At 30.7% G+C, this 23,006-nt stretch overlaps 1 protein-coding gene across 1 annotated transcript in view; it reads right to left on the bottom strand.

The window, feature by feature from the left end:
- The window catches only part of LOC135950858 (fibrillin-1-like), a 29,293-nt gene that overhangs the window by 5,693 nt on the left and 594 nt on the right, over window positions 1–23,006 (bottom strand). Inside the window, exons 2-5 of the mRNA XM_065500382.1 lie at window positions 16,654–16,661; window positions 10,783–10,939; window positions 6,024–6,200; window positions 3,757–5,921 (exon numbers count right to left, since the gene is read on the bottom strand). Coding sequence (XP_065356454.1) covers window positions 3,757–5,921; window positions 6,024–6,200; window positions 10,783–10,939; window positions 16,654–16,661 — 2,507 coding nt within the window. The remainder of the gene's footprint in view (window positions 1–3,756; window positions 5,922–6,023; window positions 6,201–10,782; window positions 10,940–16,653; window positions 16,662–23,006) is intronic.

The following is a 23,006-nucleotide window of genomic DNA, read 5'->3' as shown; positions in this document are numbered from 1 at the left end:
TAAAAAAAAATAAAAAATAATTTAAAAAAAAATAAAAAATAATTTAAAAAAAAAAAAATTTGAAAAACCATTAAAAAAAATTAAATCTTGTTTATCTAAAAATATTTAAAAAAATTTATTTTATTTTAAAGTATAATTTGGTGAAGGGTATATAGATTCGGCACAGCCGAATATAGCTCTCTTACTTGTTTTAAATGGGTTACTTTAAAAATCAAATTTTGATCAGCACTATTGAAATTGACAAGGGTTTTTATGATTTTGGAAGTTTGGGACTCTTTTAACCCCAAGTGTTATTAAGGATTAATTTCCAGTTTTGTGCTGTTATTATAAATACTAGACATCATGTTATATTTATACCCTTCACCTTCATGAGAAGGGTATATATAAGTTTGTAATTTCCACAATATAATTTTCCGTCTGTCTGTTGAAATCAATTTTCTGTAGACCCCAGATATTTCGGGAAGCAAATCTTCAATAATTCTGTCAGACATGCTTTCGAAACGTTTCCTATTTAAAATTAGCAAAATCGGTCCACAAATGGCTGAGATATGAGGAAAAAACCAGGACAACATCGATTTTTGACATATATCTGGTTTACTAAGTCATTAATATACCCAATATGGATATCTAATGATAGATATTTCAAAGACCTTTGCAACGACGTATACAAAATGATAGTAAGTTGGACCTATTATGTATTAAAATCGGAAAAAATATTTTTTAACCGATTTTTTTTTAACCCAAAAAAAAAAAAAAATTTAGAAAACCCAAAAAAATTTAAAATAACAATTCCAAAAATTTTTTTTTCCAAAAAATTAAAAAAACAACTTTGGAAAAAATTAAATTTTTTTTACATAAAAATATTTAAAATTTGTTTTTCGAATTATAATTTGGTGAAGGGTATATACGATTCGGTACAGCCGAATATAGCTCTCTTACTTGTTTTCTTAAGTTTCATCAAAATCGTACCAAAAATATATAACATTTCGCAATCTTTCCATTAGAAATTCCAAATATTGAAAAAATTTACCTTTGACCTTCACGATTTAAGGGTTAACGTTTTGCGATATAAGTAAAACTTTCAGACTATATTTTGAATTATCTGGACTATAATATTCTGAATAGGTTTTACTTAAAATTCATTGGGTTCATTCACCAAAATATTAAAATATATTGCCAAACAATGAGCTTTTCTTGAAATTCGTAAAATTTAAATCGCAGGTACGGAAAAACTATAAAAGATATTGACATACTTTTTTCATATTTTTATTCCCTATTATATTCTTAATAACTCCCAATGTCAGGATCAAAAAATTCTGAAATTTCTTTAACAAAATTTAACAAAATTCCAAAGTGGAGTTTTGAAGCTGCCGTTAATAAATGTATTTTTTGGTCATATTTGCGAATAGGTTAACGGTATCATATACAACTAAATATGGATATATTTTAAGTAAAAACTATTTATTTTAATATTTCTTAAAACATGTTAATTTTGTTCCTACATTTCTTGTTTTAGTGGCCTGAGACACGTTAATGGCCTGGGGAATGTTTCATTAATTTAAAACATTTTTTAACCAATTTTTGTCTTTTATATCTCATTAGAACAAAAATTACATACACATTTCTATTCTTTTAAATTAAATTGCAAAAGTAATTTTTGAATGGCAAAATATTTACAAAAACTTAAAAAATTACATTACATTACTCAAAACTTCAGCGGATGTTTAACATGAAATTTTTTCAGGATAATTTTTTTTACAAAAATTCACCAAACTTTTTTTGTTAAAGGCCACCCTAATACCCCCACATTGATGGTGGGTATACAAGATTCGGCACAACCGAAGATAACAATCTTACTTGAAATATAAAACATAAATTATACTTTTTTATTAAAAGAAATATTGGGTAATTTTACAAAACTGATTTTGTGCCTGAGTTTTTTATTTACAAATATCCGAAAATTAAATTTTCAATAATAAAATTGTTTTTCATTTAAAACTTGAAATCATTTAAAAAAGACGTCATATTTCTAGAACGGAATGGGTGAAATATCTGTAGTAAATTTCATTGAAATCGTAGCACTTTTCTGACATTGCCAAAGCGTTTACTTGAGCCAGTGGGTACAGTTTTCACATCAAATTTTCTTCTTCGTCAATCCCCTGATTGAAGTGGTTAGTCTGGGAAAGCTGCCTAATGTCATACTCGTTTTCTGCAAAAAGAAGGTAAAATTATAAATATTCATTCAAAAATATACAACATTTCTGGGGAACTTTTAATTTTAAACGACCATGAAAAAAATGTTTACAAATTACACTGCCCAACAAATTGAGCCTTTTTGATTGGAACAGAATAGTGACCCTATAGTTCTGAAAGAGCATATTGAGTATATCATTTATGTGGAATAAACTTATAGTCCAGCTGGTCTGAATTTTTTTTACAGTGGGTCACAGTTTTAATTTTTTGATCGAAGGTAGCATTATACTAACTGAAAAAGAATGTTGTAAGTTAATATCTGAGAGAATTCTTACTGTCAGAGTTATATTATGGAATTTTATGGGGATAATTTCTGTGGAAGATTTTAACCCTCTAGCTCCTCTGTTTAGGGGTCAATTTGACCTCTTTTTTAAGTAAATCGAAAAAAGTCCTTTCAAAAAGGACATTTAAGGATTAAAATATTCTACGAAATTTTTTGGCGTAAAATTTCATTGGAGGTTTCATTGCGTGTAAATATAGCCCTTTAAGCTTAATTATTTATAAGCTTAAACGTAAAAAATATGGCCATTTTTTCATGTTCCAAATTTGGATGCGTGTAACTTTTTATAGGGATGAGATAACTATTAGCATGTTATTTTTATTGTTTTCGAAATTTTATAGCGAATATAGATAATATTTAAAAAAACAAAATTTCGAACCTTCGTAGGCCCGCCATATCTAAAAAACCAAAAAAAGATCGAGCTGAATTAAAAAAATAAATAAATAAAACTAAATATCTCCTGAACTAAAAGAGATAACTTACATATATTTAAATATATTTTGTAGATCTCCTTATGGACTATTTATATTTCAAATATCAGCTCATTCGGATTATAAATAGATTTTTTGTGACCCGATATGGCGTGTAATTTTGCTAATTTTGCGTAAAGGGCCCTATTTACAACTTTTGTGTCTTTAGTGACTGATATTTTCCATCAAAAATTTTCGTAGAATATTTGAATCCTTAAATGTCCTTTTTAAAAGGACTTTTTTCGATTTTCTCGAAAAAGGGGACAATTTGCCCCCTAAAGAGAGGAGCTAGAGGGTTAATATCTTCCACAAAAATTATCCCCATAAAATTCTACAATATAACTCTGACCATAAGAATTGTCTCAGATATTAACTTACAACATTTTTTTCAGTTAGTATAATGCTACTTTCGATCAAAAAATGAAAACATTGACCCTCTGTAAAAAACAAATTCAGACCAGCTGGACTAGAAGTTTATTCTACAAAAATGATCTACTCAACATGTCCTTTCAGAATTTTAGGGTCGCTATACTGTTCCAAATATGTTTTTGGACAGTGTACAAAAATTCTTTTTTTTTTATCGAATTTTTTTCGTTTCGTCCCATAATCAAATAATCAACTTAAATTATCACTCACCTATGCTACACAAATTGTCAACAATACACCAAACACCACCAATACGAATAACACAAAGGGCACTATGATGGACCAGATTACAAAAGAATTCGAAATTTGAACAGTTTCCAAACTCACAGGTTTGGCCTGCTCACACTGCAAAGTAAGGTTGGAAATTTCAAAACCCTGTAAACATTTACACACACCATTCGAAGAGCACAAGCCATTTAAACAATCCTCATCTTGATGACATTTTGGTAGACAAATATCTTGTGACTTAAAACTTTTTAGGATGAAATTGTTTGGACAAGAGCACTCTCCATTTAGGCAGTTACCATTAAGGCAGTCAAGTAAACATGTTTGTTGTCTCTTATCGGGATTTATTCTTTCATAATTATTTTCCTCGTTCAGTTGAAAATCTTTGTGACATTGGCAGCTATTAGGAGCTATACACTGGCCGTTTAAACATTCAGGATGACAAATGGGCGAACATTTATTAGCTGAATTTAGTTCATAACCTGCATTACAGGAGCATATGTTTGGTTTAGTGCATGTGCCATTATCACAGGGGTTAGAGCAAATCGGCTCACATTTATTTGCTAGAGTTTTTATGTAGCCCTCCTTACATTGGCACACTTCCGGTGCTATACATTGGGCATTTTGACAGTTGGCGGCACATATGGGCTCACATGTCCCTAACGATGTTTTGTTATATCCTGCGGCACATTCACAATTATTGGGTGCCAAACAGACACCATTCACACATCCACGATCACAAATGGCTGAGCATGAACTGTTGGATGTTTTAAAATAACCCGGTTTACATTCACATTTATCGGGGGAACTACACACTGCATTTATGCACTCTTCTAGGCAAATAGGTTCGCATTTATTCTCAAATATAGCATAACCATGATTACATTCACAGATCTCAGGAGCCACACATTTACCATTCGGACATCCAGTTTCACAAACTGGTAAACAGGAATTTGTCAAAAGTTTTTTGTAACCCTCAAAGCATACACAGTTATCTGGTTCTATACACTGTCCATTAGGACAGCCATTTTTACAAATCGGTTCACAGTTACCAGCATCAGTCATTTCGTAATGGTCATTACATTTGCACACTTCGGGAGCTACACATTTACCATTGCGACATGTTGAGCTACAAGTCGGTTCACATGTATCTTTGGCGTTCATTTTGTAACCCTTGTCGCAAGCACAGATTTCCGGTGATATACAATAACCATTGGGACAGCCAGATTCACAAATGGGTTGACAATGATTGCTGATAGTTGATTGATAACCAAAATAACATTTACACCCATTGGGAGCTATACAAATGGCATTTTCACAGCCTTGACTGCAAATTGCTTCACATTGGTTAGTGTCGTTCATCATTTGATAGCCTTTATCGCATTCGCAGCTATTTGGAGCCATGCAGCGGCCATTTAAGCAGCCAAATTCACATACTGGCTGACAGGTACTGGGTGTGGCTTTGAAGTAGCCAGAATCACAAGTGCAAAACTCAGGAGCTGTACATTGACCATTTGAACAGCCTTGTGAACAAATTGGTTCACATTTATTAAAGCTGGACATGTTATAGCCCTCATTACATTCACATGTTTCGGGTGCAATACACTTGCCATTAGGACAGCCTGTCCGGCAAATAGGCTCACATTCAGCATCTGTTAATTGCTGAAAACCCTGCAAACATTCACAAGTATTTGGTTTAATACAGTGGCCATTTAAGCAATCTTGCTCACAAACAGGTTCACAATTTCCCTGCAAGTTCATTTTATAGCCCTCATTACATTCACATAAACCAGGAGCTTTACAAGTGCCATTTGGGCAACCAGTCTTACAAATAGGTTGACATATGTTTTCCTTATCCATTTCAAACCCTAGATTACATTCACATTGTTCCGGTGAGTTGCATGAACCATTGGCACAACCAGTTTTGCAAATAGGTTGGCATTTTTGTAGAGAGTCCATTTCATAGCCAGCATTACATTTACAAGTCTCCGGTGCTATACAGCTACCATTTGGACAACCAGACTTACAAATCGGTTTACAGGTTAAGGGTGGTATTATATTAAAGCCTTCATTGCATTTACAGAAATTAGGCCCAACACATCGACCATTTAAACAGCCTCCTATGCAAACTGGTTCACACTCATTGTTGGCATTTAAGCTATAACCTCTGTCGCATTCACACTGGCCAGGCTTTATACATTTACCATTTTTACAGCCGGACTCACAAATCGGTTTACATGTTGAACCATTTACAGATTTTTCATAACCTTCATTACAGGCACACTGGTCTGGTGCTATACATCTTCCATTCGGACAGTTTGTCTGACATATTGGTTCACATTTGGTAAAAGTTATGGATTTTGCATAGCCTTTATTACACTCGCATTTTCCATGTATTTTACAAGAGCCATTCTCACAATTATTACACACAGGTTGGCAAGTGTCGCCCACAAGTTCAAAACCAGAGTTACAGTTACATTTTTCCGGGCCACTACAGAAGCCATGCTCACATTTGCCACAATCAGGAACACAACTGTGAAAAATATTTATGTACAAGTGACTCAAACACAAAATCGGACAAGAGTTTGTCTGAAGTAAATGTGTTCTAAACATAAAAGGATTTGAATGAAATTTCACATGCGCAAAGAGGAAGTGTAGTCGAATTTAAGTTTTGAATTTGGACCTCATGAGCCCACCTGGAGTGGCACCAGTGGTTCCCAAAGTAGGACATCTCGGGTATGTTCAATTTTTAAAATGATCCTATTTTTTCGTTTGTATTACGATTTAAAAAAATTGCACATTTAGAATCTGCTCGTCGAGCACTACATAAAACCTTATGTTTTTACGTGTCAAATAAATTAGGGAAAACTAAACAACTCGCTGAGAATTTACCTAGCACTGTTATTTACATTGATAAAAATGTTGTTATGTAGGCAACATGCTTTTTTATGAATTTCTATGTTAGGTAAATTCTCAGCGAGTTGTTTAGTTTTCCCTAATTTATTTGACACGTAAAAAACATAAGGTAGATATGTTATATATCAATGGATAGAGAATTTTGTATACTTTTCAAAAATCTATATAACTTTTGACAATTAAAAAATTCATGGAATACTTTTTTGAAAAATATGACAGAAAATGCTTTTTATTGAATTTTGCATAGATACAAATTTTTCAAATTGAAATAAAATTTTTATTTATGAATATTTTGTAATGAAATTTTACACTTATATAGACTTTTTTATTTAAAATGGAAAAATTAAAACAAATTTTGAAATTTGTAATAAGGAATTCCGGAATTCCCAAAAAAGTTTTGAAAAGTTAAAAAATGGGATTTTTTAGTTTTTTGGCTATAATATCCATACCAGAGGCGGGGTTATCGGAACCCTTTACAAAATAATTAAGAATATATTGGGCCATTTAAAATAGGTTACTATATTTTGATATCGAGTATGCGATTTGAGAATTTATGCCATAAAGTTGAATTTTACATAAAAAATAGTCATTTTTTTAATGGACCTGATCATGTCCGTATCAAAAATTATTAATGTTTTTTTCCATCTAAAGTATTTGGTGTAAAGTTAGCTTTTCAAAAAGTACAAATTCATTATACATCCTCTTAGAAATTTTTTAGATACCTTAAAAAGAACAAAAGTACTTTTTTCCCAAAAAAATTGCGAAAAATCGCCTTTTTTAATTTTTTTATATTCAAATGCATATAACTTTGGACTCAGTCATGATTTTTAAACACTTCTTTCTTTATCTATTGATCTATTGTTAATTCTATAAAAGAAAAATGGATAAAATCGGGGAATATTTGGAACCGCGGTCACCAAAAAACTGGAGTAGGGTGGGTAAAAATGTTGAAAATTAAATTTTCAAATGCGAATATCTCCTAAGCTATAAGAGATAATTGATAGCTACGACGTTTTATGTAGTGCTCGACGAGGAGATTCTAAATGTGCAATTTTTTTTAAATCGTAACACAAACGAAGAAAGAGGATCATTTTAAAAATTGAACATACCCGAGGTGTCCTACTTTGGGAAGCTCTGGTCCCGCTCCTGGTGGGCTCATGAGGTCCAAATTCAAAACTTAAATTCGACTACACTACCTCTTTGCGCATGTGAAATTTCATTCAAATCGGCGTAAGGGTTTAGAAGTTACCGATTTATTTCCATTTTTTTTTTATTCTCATACCACTGTGTGACGTCTGAAAAATTCAGAAAATTATTTCACTTCACCCAACTATTAAGCTTCAAGTCCTATGGTTTTCAACAATACCAACCACTTATACAAAAAGCTTATATTTTTTCACCAGGAGGCACACAAACCTTGCTCCCTTTGGAAAAATTTTAAAATTTTTTTATACATTCCATGCAAAATGTGTTTTTGAAAAAACGTTAAAAATATGGCCATTTTTTCATGTTCTAACTTTGGATGCGTGTAACTTTTTATAGGGATGAGATAACTGTTAGCATGTTATTTTTATTGTTTTCGAAATTTTATAGCAAATATAGGTAATATTAAAAAAAAAAAATTCGAACCTTCGTAGGCCCGCCATATCTAAAAAACCAAAAAAATATAGAGCAGAATTAGAAAAAAAAAATAAATAAACCTAAATATCTCTTGAACTAAAAGACATAACTTAGATATATTTTGAAAATCTCCTTATGGACTATTTATATTTTAAATTTCAGCTCATTCGGATCATACTTGGATTTTTGGAGATTTTTTTAAAAAAATTTGAGACCCAAGGTGACGTGTAATTTTGCCCTTTGGTTGGTATTTTTGGCCGGAATTGACCAACGTGCAGTGTTTCAAAGTTTTAATTTTTTGATCGAAGGTAGCATTATACTAACTGAAAAAAATGTTGTAAGTTAATATCTGAGACAATTCTTATGGTCAGAGTTATATTATGGAATTTTATGGAATTTAGATAGAGCTCTAGAGGCTCTATTTACAACTTTTATGTCTTTGGTGACCCCCAATGAAATTTTACGACAAAAAGTTTCGTAGAATATTTTAATCCTTAAATGTCTTTTTTGAAAGGACTTTTCTCGATTTTCTCGAAAAAGGGGTCAATTTAACCCCTAAGGATATGAGATAGGGGGTTAAGATCTTCTACAAAAATCATCCCCATAAAATTCCATAATATAACTCTGACCATAAGAATTCTCTCGGATATTAACTTACAACATTTTTTTCAGTTAGTATAATGCTACCTTCGATCAAAAAATTAAAACTTTGAAACACTGCACGTTGGTCAATTCCGGCCAAAAATACATATCTTCTTTATTTCTTCATAAAAATGTTTGAAATTTTGTATTTGTATTAAGATTAACATAACCGATCGATCGATAAATATTTCGATGTTCAAATACAGGGTTTGGCCAAAAAAGCATGGACGTTCTAAAAGTATCGAAAAAAGTATGTAATTTTTGTACATGGCTTAAATTAGGGTTATAATTAAATATAACATAAATAATCCATTGAAAATATTTCGACATACAAATACATGGTTTGGCCAATTCAGCATAGACGTAAATAACTCTCAAACTTACATAATTTTTGAAATTGACCAAAAAATACAAAAAAAAAATGTAAAATATGAAGGCACTGAAATCGTTCTGGTTTTTGGAATGGCAGATAATTGCAGCTGAAATTTATAGTACTTACTCTTGATACTTTATAGTATTAGATGTAATTTACACTTGACCTCTAATAGCCCCATTTAATTTGTTCTGACCTTTGAAACTTTTTTTGAATTTAGTTTCTATAGATTTAAAACTAGTTCCTAATCACTACACTTCTATATAAAAAGAACACGCAAAAACTCCTTAATAAATACATGGAATGGTTAACTGCTAACTATTTTATGAAAACATGTGCTAATTTGCAAAAAAAAAACTTTAAAACAAGTAAGAAAGTATGGTCGGTCAAGCCCGACCATATAATACCCTACACTAAGTAAAAGAGCAAAAAAAAATTTTCTTTTAAAATTTCAATAATCTATATTTTTGAGTGATTTTCGGAAGTGGGGTTATATGGGGGCTATGACCAATTATGGACCGATCGCCTTGAAATTAGGTCGTGTCTATATTAAAGTTAACTATGTTGAATTTTGTGTGTTTACCAACATTTTTAAGCGATTTATGCACGTTAAAGTGATTTTCGGAAGCGGGTCTATATGGGAGCTATGACTAATTATGGACGGATCGTAACAAAATTTGGTGACATGAATTTTGTGTATATAAAACTTATTTAGAGCGGAATTTGTGGATATACATATATAAATTAAACATTTATGACCGATAAAGTCCAATTTCGGGAGGACATTTGTATGGGGGCTAGGTGAAATAGTGGACCGATTTCAGCCAGTTTCAATAGGCTTGGTCCTTGAGGCGAAAAAATAATATGTACCAAATTTTATCGAAATATCTTCAAAATTGCGACCTGTATTCTGCGCACAAGGTTTACGTGGACAGCCGGCCAGCCAGCCAGCCGACCAGATGGACGGACGGACATCGCTTAATCGACTCAGAAAGTGAGTCTAAGTCGATCGGTATACTTTAAGGTGGGTGTTAGACTAATATTTTTGGGCGTTACAAACATCTGCACAAGCGCATAATACCCTCCCCACTATGGTGGTGTAGGGTATAAAAAAGCACAGGATACTTCGATTCAAAAGTAAAAAAATCAAATTTTTATAATATTAAAATGACAAGAAAAAACCTTTGAATTTACAGCTCTATAAATGGCCACATATTTACTTTATAGCCAAAATAATAATGATACTTTATATTTTGAAGTGTTAAGAAAAATTTACCATCAAAATTTTATTAAAATTAAAAAAAAACAAAAAAAAAACATTTTTGGCCGGAATTTACCACCGTGCACTGTAAAAAAAAAATTCAGACCAGCTGGACTATAAGTTTATTCTACAAAAATGATCTACCCAACATGCCCTTTCAGAATTATAGGGTCGCTGGTCTGTTCCAAAAATGCTGTTGGAAAGTGTTATTATATTGTATTTGTTTTAAACAATAATGAAATATAATTTGTATTTTTTTAAAGACTTAGAACTGAAGATAAAATAAGTAATAAGTCAATAACTTACCGATTACGAGATTCGCCAAAAAACTTATATCCTTTTTCGCACTCACACTGATTGGGTTTCACACAGTTGCCATTTTCACAACCCTTCGAGCAAATTGGTATACATTTTTCATTCTCTAAAAGATAGCCTTCGCAACAAGAAGATACCACTTTTGTTTCGTATATTGTCTGAAAGAATAATACATAGTTGGGGTATTAACATGGTCTGCTATTTGATCATATTGTCATAATGTCCTAATATATTAAAATAGTTGTTGTTGTGTTTTAAACAAAAAAAGTATTTTATGACAAAACAATAAATATAGTTCAAATAGTGTTATTAGTTTGAAACACAACAAAAATTTGTTTAAACTATCAAAATATATTAGGACATTATAACAATATGATCAAATAGTAGACCGTGTGAATACCCCAATTATATAATTAATTTATTTTTCTTAGCTCAAATTTCGTTCACTTGACTTTTCTATGGAAAAGTTTTCTATCATTTGATGTTTGTAAAGATAAGTCCAAACAAAGACAAGTCTTTGCTATAGAAAAGCCAAGTCTTTCTATAGAAATACTTGTTTCTATAGAACATAACCCGCTTGATAAATAATATGATTTTTAGAAAAAATCTACCACTTTATCGGAAACAAACGTAGTACATGTAGAAAGACTTACCTTCTCAAAAATAAGCATAAACGTTTGTTGGACTGGTATCCTAGCAAGACTCGTACAAACATTACACCAAACCAAAATAGAGCCAGAACTTAAAATGATATATAGTTTCCAAAATAACATTTTGCCTTTAGCAAGTACGTTTTAAGACCTGTTGCTTTGTTAAACGTTTAAATTCAACTATTCCCTATATTCATTTAATTTAAAGATTTTATTTTATTAGTAATTAGAATGACTAACATGTAATGATGTGAATTGTCATAAGTTATTTTCGAAAGTGTTCCATAAGAAACATTTTTAAAATCTACCGCAGAAGTTAATATTAACAAGTCAGGGTATTATATTCTGCTGTGTCGAATCTTATATACCCACCATCAATATGTTTTAATAAAACCATTTCATCCGATCATATTCGATATCCTTAAGCAAGCTTCTTTTCCATGTGATCTTTGGACGACCTATTCTTCTATTGCCTTGTGGGATTGGCGACCCTAGATTGGAGTGTGCCCCATTCATTTCCACTTTCTTCTTTTAATAATAATTTGGATAAGCTCAATGTTGTATTTTATATATAGTTCGTCGTTGGTTATGACGTTTGGCCACCAGATTTTCAAAATGTAACTCAAGCAGCGGTTTGTAAAACCATGTAGTTTACAGTTTGTTGTCAGCCACGATTTGCAGCTATAAATCAAAACTGATAGAACTTGAATATGTCTATTTTAGTTGTGACTGAATGGTTGATTTCCAAATATTTCGCAGTTGGAAGAACGCAAGGGCCTCGAGGCCCTATCGTGAAAACAACAGACAGACAGACCAATATTTTTGGTTCTACTAGCAATATTTCGATATGTTGCAAAAGGAATGACAAACTCATTATATACTCATGTTATTGGTGGCGGATTTAAAAATATTATATATTAATCTAAACAATCTCCCCCTACCACAATAATATACATTGAGCTGATCATAGCTTTAACTATATACATATATGTCTAGTCATAACCTAGTCATAGTCTAGTCATACACGCAGAAAAAAAACATGTTTTGGCATATTTTCGTCAACTATTCTATTGTTCTTTGTAAATACATATTGTTCTCGTACACATATAATTATTATTTTTTTTTAATTTCAACAATAATTTAGTTTTTGGGAGGATCCATGAGAATGCCAAAATTGACCTTCAACCTTTTGGAAGTAAACAATTTTATTCAAACCATTTAAAGGATATCTTTGCCTTTAAAATGGAATCAAAAATTATGTTGTGTTCAATTTATGTTCAATCATGTGTATATAATTTTAGACAATTTTAACAAATGTTTCAATTTTCAAATATTTTTTTATTGAAAATTTTTTTTAAATTTTCGATATTTTTTTATACCCTTCACCATCGTGAGAGGGGTATATATAAGTTTGTCATTCCGTTTTTCATTTCAGACCCTATAAAGTATATATATTCTGGATCCTTGTAGATAGCGGAGTCGATTAAGCCATGTCCGTCTGTCTGTCTGTTGAAATCAATTATCTGAAGAACCCAGATATTTTTGGGATCCAAATCTTCAATAATTCTGTCAGACATGCTTTCGAGAAGTTTTCTATTTAAAATCAGCAAACTCGGTCCACAAATGGCTGAGATATAAGGAAAAAACCAGGACAACCTTGATTTTTGACCTATATCTGGATTACTAAATCATTAATATAGACAGTATGGATATCTAATGATACATAGATATTTCAAAGACCTTTGCATTGACGTATATAAAACCATAGTAAGTTGGACCTACAATGGGTCAAAATCGGAAAAATATTTTTTAACCCAATTTTTTTTTTTCACCAAAAGTTTTTTTTCGCTAAATTTTTTAAAAAAAATGAAAAAACCAAAAAAAAAAATTTAAATTTAAAAAAAAAAAATCCCAAAAATGAAAAAACTTAAAAAAATTAATTTCGTTTACCTAAAAATATTTAAAATTTTTATTTAGAAGTATAATTTGGTGAAGGGTATATAAGATTCGGCACAGCCGAATATAGCTCTCTTGTTTTTTTTTGGAAATGAAAAGGGTTTCCAATGAAAAAGCATTGATTTGAGGAATGCTTTGCAAACGTAATATGTGTTGTAAATTTCATTAATATCAAAGATGTCAAATCTGAAAATAGCAGTTTTCTGTCCGTTTTGATATGGATTCTCACTATTGTAAAAATTTGTATTTTCATCGCAATTATAAATATGAGTACACAGAAAAAATTATATTTCAATTCAAACATTTATCCCATATTGAACTGATTTCAATTATATCATAATTAATTCGAGTATTCATTTGCTCAAAAACAAAATTTTCTTATATTTTCTATTGAATTTTGAGTTTTGAATTTGATTATTTTGACTATATTTTCTATTGAATTTTGAATTTGATTATTTTGACAATTGAATATACAATTTTCGTTATTGGTTGAATTTCAAATACAAAAATTATTGAATAGATAATTTTCGTAATTGAAACACAAAAAATAACAAAAATGTGTTTTCAATTACGAAAATTATCTATTCAATAATTTTTGTATTTGAAATTCAACCAATAACGAAAATTGTATATTCAATTGTCAAAATAATCAAATTTAAAATTCAATAGAAAATATAAGAAAATTTTGTTTTAGAGCAAATGACTAGTTGATTTAATTATGAAATAATTGAAACCAGTTCAATATGTGACAAATATTTGAATTGAAACGGTTTAAGAAATAGTTTTTTCTGTGTGTGGTTCACCTAAACATTATTATTTTTCGAACTACTAAATAACGATTAAAACTATTAAATGCAAACAAATATTTTTATTATTTTACATTAGTGTTTGTCTAAGCTATGATATTGTTACGAATATTCACTAGCAATTTGAATTTAACGGTCGGTAGCTACTGTCAGCAACATTTCCATCAGTAGAATATTCTACTTATCAACAATGTTGATAGCAGGTAATTGTTAGCAGTGTTTCAAAGTATGGCAACACTGAATGTTTAAACATTAGGTCTGTTCATTTACTTTCCCAGTAAATATTTGCAACGAGAGAATAAAATCAAAATTTACAAAATTACTCTCTTAAATTCTCAATAATAGTAAAAAGTAAATGAACGCTTTTCCAGTAACAATTGTTTTATATACACAATTTTCTTATTTTATTCCTTTTAAAATGTATAAATACTCACATTTTCTTCAATTTTATTGATAATTCTTTTTTTGACATTTTTTCACTACAAAAATAAAATTGTAAATAAATAAACAATAATACAAAACATTTGAAATATAAGCTGCTAACTATTACGAGTTCCAAATAGAACTTGTAATAGTTTGCAACGAGAGAACACTCTCTAAAATTTATACGCTCTTGATTTTTTCTCTACTTGCAAGTTTTTTGAGTTAATGAACGCTTTTCCAGTAAAAATTGTTACTAACTAGTAACAACTTTTAGTTATTGAACAGAGCTATTAACTTAGAAAGCTCTAGACTTCGAATATAGTAGTTGTCCGTCAAAGATCATTGTGGAATGTTCACGAGAGATGGCGTGTGTAGAAATAGTGGCAGAGGTTGCAGTCGTTAGTTAGTTAATGATAGACGCTGTGTAAATAAATATCAACTGAGTGCCTTAAAGTGAATTCTTGTAGATTATAAAGTGTGTTTGTATTTCTGCGAATTTATAAACATGTATAATAACACTGAGTGACTATTTAATTCTGTTGTTCTTGTACATCTATATATATAAAAATGACATGGTCCATATATGTAATGTCATCACGTGAGAACGGCTGGAGCGATTTGGCTGATTTTTTTTATTTGAATCGAAAAAAAAAATTAAAAATTCCGGGTAAAACTCGGAAATTCTTTTTTGTGAGTCCAGTCAACTGTAATAAAAAAGCTCCCTAAAGTATGCAGTACAAATTTAGATATTTTATTTGCAAATAAATAAGAACAGGCTGGTGTGAGTGGGTTGGAGAAACTTGAAGAAGTAACAGTAGAAAATGCTACCGGGCGAAGCCGGGGCGATCAACTAGTATTAAATAAATATCAAGTTGTTACAGTTTTTAAACTACTAAACGGCTATATTTTTAGAAGTAAATTTTTAATGTCTGTAATTTTCAATCGCTCTATGGTTTTATTTGTATAATATAAGCTTTCCTAAAGCGAATAACAATAAATGTCAGTGAATTTATCTAAATTATTACGTCACAATATTATAACTTTGGGTCATATTATGATTCCTTTGGATCATTGTATGATTACTTCACAACGTATTATGGTCATGCCTGAAAATCATCTTACGACTATATGATATTTTATGATAATAGTTATGATCTTAAAATTACTTTTTCCAATTTTTTTAACTTTTTGCATTTTTCTGTTTATGTCACGGCTAACATTGTGTTATGGTAAGTGTTTTAATATTGCTCAATTTACTCATTATTCGCCTATTTATTTGCAATTATATTTAGATTTAATTCTAATCTAATAACCTCAAGAAAAAGCTTTAAAAAAACTTGGCTCTTATCAGCATTTAAGTGCTGGTGACATAAAAAACATAAAGCGGCGAAGATCTAAACTAAGTATGTATATAAAAAAGAATTTTTCAATATTAGTCATAAAGCATAACATGCAAACAACTGAGTATACAAAATGTTTAGGAGAAATTTTGAATAAGTAGCTCAGAAGCTACGAAAAATTTGGTATTAAAAACATCACTCTTGAGAATGTATTTATGGTAAAATAAGTAAGAAAGTATAGTCGATCAAGAACGACCATTTAATACCCTACACTGAGTAAATGACCAAATCAATTTTCTTTTAAAATTTCAATAAAAAATTTTAGTGAATAATTTTCGGAAGACGACTATATAGGAGGTATGACTAATTATGGACCTATCGCAATGAAATTAGGTCGAGTAACTGTCTTCTATTTGAGACTTATTTGTGGTGAATTTAGTAGATACCAATATTAATAAAAGATTTATGCTCATTCAAGTGAAAAAAGTCCTATTTCGCTAAGACACTTCTATGGGGACTAGGTGATATAATTAAATGATTTCAACCAATTCCAATAGGCTTCGACTTGGATTAATATTTTTGGGAATTACAAACATCAGCACTAACACAATTTACCATATGGTGGTGTAGGGTATAATGAATTATGAAATCAACAAAACCGCACGTCTTGTGAATGGCTGCAAACCAGTGATCTAACCTTGGGATCTGCTTTATATACATAACGTTTATAATTCACAATAATACACACACTTAAATTTCATTTTATAATGTACAAGAATGCAGTTGATGTTAACTCTAACAGCGCTTATCATAAACTAAAACACCGACTGCAACCGCAGCCACTATTTCGCTGTGTATTGCCATCTTCCTTCCAGTAGCTTCATGAATGTTCTACTTCTACAATTATCAACTCAAAGCATTTATTCAATTTTGTATGTTCCACAGCTATGTTAATAATGTCCACAGTTATGTCAGCTATTGTTTATTTTGTCCACAATTAGAAGTCTCCAGAAATATAAAGGCTGAGAAACATGATGCAACTTTAAACCAGCCATTAGAAACCGTTATATTTAAATTCAAATACAATTTCGTAGCAATGACAAATTCAAAAGTATTTACAATGGCTTGTATGTATATGATAATACAAAAAAGAAAACAAACAATTCATAAAAATAGAATTCGATTATTTTGAAAATTATTAATTAAATAAAAAAAATGCATTTTTTAAATTGTCATTAATATAATTGTTTAAAATCAAAATAAATATTTGTATGGTCACACCAAATAAATAAAAGAAAATATAAATATTAATAAACAAAATTTCTACAGAGAACAAAAAGAGTATTAAAACAAATATTAGGAGCGATTAACATGAATTTGGTGGTTCTCAGGCACAGTGGGGCAGAATCGAAATTTTTTGGAAATAAATCTGGCATTTCTAAATGGCTGGTCCGACCGGGATAAAATTTGAATTGGGCGTAGCCAAGGAGTATTCGAGTTTAAGTTATTAAAACGGGCCCTACAAATACTCCAGGAGCGGCGCTATGGGGGCTCAAATTAGGGTACCTTCGACATGTAAAATTTTTGGAAAGCGCTCGGCTAGATCTTGAAGAAACATGCTTGCGTGTGCTATTTATCTCTTATAATTTCCTAGTTATAGGCATTTCAAAATTGAAAATTTAAAATTTTGCCATACCTTGGTCCACTTTTTTAAAAATATAGGGCGCACTTTTGGACCGAATGGACTCGAATTTTTTTTGTTAGTTAGACAACTAAATTATCAACAACATACAAAAGATTTCAGAGCAATATCAATTACGAATCCAAAAATAACCGATTTTCAATTTAAAAATTCAAAAAATAGTATATTTTTGCTGTTTTTTGGACAAAATGGTGACTTTACTCTTTTTTTTATTAAAAAACAACAACTGTCTTTAAGAACATATAACAATTTTATGTTTTTCTATAAAGCTTCTTTACGGAGAACATTTTGGTATAAAAAACATGTCCTATTTTTGGAACATGTCGGCCCTACGCCCTTTGGAAATTGACCAATTTTTTTTATAAAATGTCAACTTAGGGCCACTTATTCTCAAATCCCAAAGCAGGGATCAGCAAACGGAAAGCAGCTTTGGAAACCCTGATGTGTTCCCTATTTATTTCTAAAGTATTTTCCCAGCCCCGAAGGAAATGTGGACACTATAGGCAAAATTGTAAAAAATACCATTTTTGGGATTTTCGCTCCAATTTGTATGAATTGCGCGATTTCCTTTGACCTTTTGACAAGTTTTTTTACACCTTGTTATTTAGAATGAGAAATTTAAAAAACGCTGAAATTGAGTTTCGTTAATAAATAAAGATTTTATTACATATTCATTGAGTTTCTAAAACTAAAATTTATATCAAAATTTTAATAGGATTGCAAATATTAAGAACAATTTGATCCACATTTATTCCGAGCTATATTTTTTTGTTTAGATAAGTTAATTTTTGGTCTTACAAAAAAAATTTCAAGTCAATATCTCAATTAGATTCAAAAATATGCCAATTTAAAACTCCGTTCTTTAAAAATATTTTTTAAAAAAAATTTTGAGTCTTATTTTGGGAGGAATTTTGTATGGGGCTGGGTGCGATAATGAACGAAATATCTTCAAAATTGCGACCTTTACTTAACACACAAGTTTCACATGTCAGCGGACTGACAGACGGACGGACTGACGGACATTGTTAAATCGACTTAGAAAGTGATTCTGAATCGATCATTTAAGGTGGGTCTTTTAATAATATTTTTGGTTCTTGCGAATGACTTTGAACCAGTGATCTTACCTAGTATTTGGGATCTCCTTTATATAAATTGATATTCAACTAATTATTACTTTAACTTATGTACATTAGGGTGGCCCTTAATAAACGAAAGTTGGATTTTGGCCATTCTCACCCTCCAGTTTGGTGAACATTAGCAAAAAAATCATCCTGAAAAAATTTTAGGTAAATCGGTTGGGGTTAAGACGTGCCGCAAGCCCTCTGAAGTTTTGAGATGCATTTACAAGGGGAAAAAATGCATTTTTTTCAGTTTTTGTAAAAATTTTGCATTTAAAAAATTACTTTTGTAATTTAGTTTAAAAGAATCGAAATGTGTACGTAACTGTCGTTCTAATGAGACATAAAAAACAGAAATCGGTCAAAAAATGTTAAAGTTATTAAAAATTCGCCAGGCCATTAACGTGTCTCAGGCCACTAGAACATGAAATGTAGGAACAAAATTAACATATTTTGAGAAATATTAAAATAAAAGCTCATTTTTACTTAAAATATGTCCATATTTACTTGTATATGAGTTTTTGTCTTCGTTGGATACCGTTAACCTATTCTTAGGTATGAACAAAAAAATTTAATTTTTTTAACGGCAGTTTCAAAACTCCATTTTCAAATTTTTAAAAATTTTGTTAAACAAATTTCAGAATTTTTTGATCATCTCATTGGGATTTATTAAGAGTATAATAGGGAATAAAAATGTGAAAAAATTATGAAAATATCTCTTATAGTTTTTCCGTACCTGCGATTTAAATTTTGAAATTTTCGAGAAAAACCAATTATTTGGCAATTTTTAGGCCAATGAGCTCTATTTCCTTACTAATATAGGGTTAATTTAAATTTTTCTGCTGCTTTTGTAAATACTAGGCTTTGTGTTATATTTTTGTTAAATTTCATCAAAATCGGCCCAAAAATATACAACATTTCGAACATTTCAAAATCTTTCCAAGAGAAATTCCAAATATTGAAAAATTTGACCTTTGACCTTCACGATTTAAGGGTTAACGTTTTTTGATTTTAGTAAAAGTTTCAGAGTATATTTAGAATTATCTTGACTATAATATTCTAATTAAGTTTTGCTTAAAATTCATAAGAGTAAGAAAATAGAGCTCATTGGCCTAAAAATTGCCAAATAATTGGTTTTTCTCGAAAATTTCAAAATTTAAATCGCAGGTACGGAAAAACTATAAGAGATATTTTCATAATTTTTTCACGATTTAATTCCCTATTATACTCTTAATAAATCCCAATGAGATGATCAAAAAATTCTGAAATTTGTTTAACAAAATTTTTAAAAATTTGAAAATGGAGTTTTGAAACTGCCGTTAAAAAAATTAATTTTTTTTGTTCATACCTAAGAATAGGTTAACGGTATCCAACGAAGACTTTTGTCTTCGTTGGATACCGTATACAAGATACTCATATACAAGAAAATATGGACATATTTTAAGTAAAAATTAGCTTTTATTTTAATATTTCTCAAAATATGTTAATTTTGTTCCAACATTTCTTGTTCTAGTGGCCTGAGACACGTTAATGGCCTGGCGAATTTTTAATAACTTTAAAATTTTTTAACCGATTTCAGTTTTTTATGTCTCATTAGAACGACAATTACGTACACATTTCGATTCTTTTAAATTGAATTACAAAAGTAATTTTTTAATGGCAAAATTTTTACAAAAACTGAAAAAAATGAATTTTTTCCCCTTGTAAATGCATCTCAAAACTTCAGAGGGCTTGCGGCACGTCTTAACCCCAACCGATTTACCTAAAATTTTTTCAGGATGATTTTTTTACTAATGTTCACCAAACTGGGGGGTGAGAATGGCCAAATTCCAACTTTCGTTTATTAAGGGCCACCCTAATATACATTTGTGTTCCAGGAGAAAACTTATTAATCCGAAATAGTCAAACTAAGAACATGACAGATAAAGCAGCTACATACAGCTTTACTGTTTATAATTTATTCATCGTCACTATTAAAATTCAAGGGAATCGTATGTGTGTTTTTTTAAATATTTATTTTTAACAATTTATTTTGTTTGAGTTTATTTCTCGAAGTAACCACATTTAAAAACACTTTCTGATCAGTGGTTTCATGTACTTAGTTAAATATATTTCTTAGAATCATTGATGCATTTGCATAAGTTGTGAAATAGTAAATATTGTGTTCAGATTGCTTTACTAGAATAGGTATGTGTGATTCAATAGTTTCTATTTCCTGTAAAGTAATTTCAATTAAATCATTATCACAATAATATATTTGCGAAATGATTTTAAGGCACGCAGTCTGACTCATAGCAATATGATGACATGTTTCCACTTTAATAAAATTTACAATTCTGTTTATTAATAATAAAAGACGAATTTTATTCCGCACTGACAGATTACCTGTCACACTAGGTATTTTTAACTAAATTTGTGAAAATGTACATATGTGGAAATTCTACAAACAGAACAATAAAAACAACATACTAAGAGCCAACCTTCCAATAAGACTGAGGAGTGGCTAGCAGAGCTCTCCTTAGAAAAAGCATTGAAAACCTTCAAATAAGGCTGAGGGGTTGCTATCATAGCTCTCCTTTCAAAAAGCATTTCCTGTGAACCAACAGCTGTACGAAACGAAACGCAAGATCTGCCGAAATCAATGTCACTGAGAGTGTTCAGGAAAATCCGAGGAAATAAATTTCGCTTACAAGAACTCTGCCTTAGGCCCAAGCCACGCAATGAGCGGCTAGCGACGAGCGTCAGAGCGATGAGCGTCAAAAAATTAAAACATATGAAATACTATTGAAACGACCAAGCAATAGCTGTATTTCTGAGCGGCTAAGCAGTAGTATTTTATATATTTTAATTTTTTGACACTCATCTCTCTGACGCTCGTCGTTAGCCGCTCATTGCGTGGCCCCGGCCTTAAGCAGATCACAACTTGGTGAATTTTGCGTCGAGACTTTCAACTGACCCAGGAGTTGAAGGTAAACAACCATAGATAACAACGTGTATTTGCTAAATGTGCCCTGGAGCAGTTGGAATCTAATTTTTTGCTTATATCTCGTCTATTTGTAAGTCGATTTTCCTGAGTTTAAATATCAACTGAACAAGGACCAACTATAGTGGATAAACTGAGGTATCAATCATGTACGTAAGTTATTTGGTGGCTACGGATAGTAGGTTTCAACATACAAATGGATATAGAGAAAACAGATTCGTGATAGCATTCGAATTTATTGTCAATCGAATGATTCTACATTAGTGACCGAATTTTACAGTTGTGACTACAAAATTTCAAAATGGGTAACAAATGTTTGGTTGCTTTAACCGAAGTTCTTCTTTGTCAACTGACTTTCTGTTGATAGAACCGAAAAATTCTATATGTGCAACCGTGTCATTCGATTGTCAACATATTCGGTTGCTATCACAAATCTGTTTTCTCTGTGTACTTTATGAGGTTGCAAATTAAAAGTGTAGAAATTATTAACAGAATGTCAAACTTATATTGGGTGAGTGACTTAAATATGCTTGATTTTTTAAAATTTGTAGCTTTTATTTTGAGACATTTGTACAAAATAAATTTATTCAAAGTATTGGCCATTGTTAGCTATCAGCTTTTCCCATATTTCTGGCAATATATGCATTTCGAACCAAAAGAACTGCTCATCTTTGAGATCACAAACGAATCAGGCTATTATTGGATACTCTGTTCAAAGTGAAACCTATTCCACAGACTGTGTTCTGTATCGATCGTAACAAATATTACTTGGACGGGGCACAGTCTGGACTATAAAGCGGTTGAGTCAACACTTCCCAACTACTTCATTAATAGTTTTTACCAGTAGTTTTTATCGGGTTATCGTAATGGATCCATTTCTCATCCCAAATAATGATTCGGTGCAAAAATAATTTTCTTTTATAGCGTTCAAGCATCATGCAAAATCATCTCTCAAGTTCTTCCACACTGTGGTATAGAAAAAAAATAGAGGGAAATAAATCTGTAACTTCTAGACGATTAGCGCGATTTCAATAAGTGCGCAAAGAAGAAGTATTGTCGATTTTAAGTTTTGAGCTTGGACCTTATGGGCTTACCAAATGCGTGACCAGGGGTCCCCAAAGTAGGACACCTCCGGTATGTTATATTTTTAAAAGGATCTCTGTAAGTTGTTATATTTTCCCTAGATAATTTGCCACATTAAAAACATTAGGTATACATGTTATACATCAATGGATAGGGGATTTTTC

This window comes from Calliphora vicina, chromosome 2 (assembly GCF_958450345.1).
Source record: "Calliphora vicina chromosome 2, idCalVici1.1, whole genome shotgun sequence".
NCBI classification, from domain to species: domain Eukaryota; kingdom Metazoa; phylum Arthropoda; class Insecta; order Diptera; family Calliphoridae; genus Calliphora; species Calliphora vicina.
The sequence above is the reverse complement of the archived record's forward strand: the minus strand, read 5'-3'. Positions and strand labels throughout refer to the sequence as shown.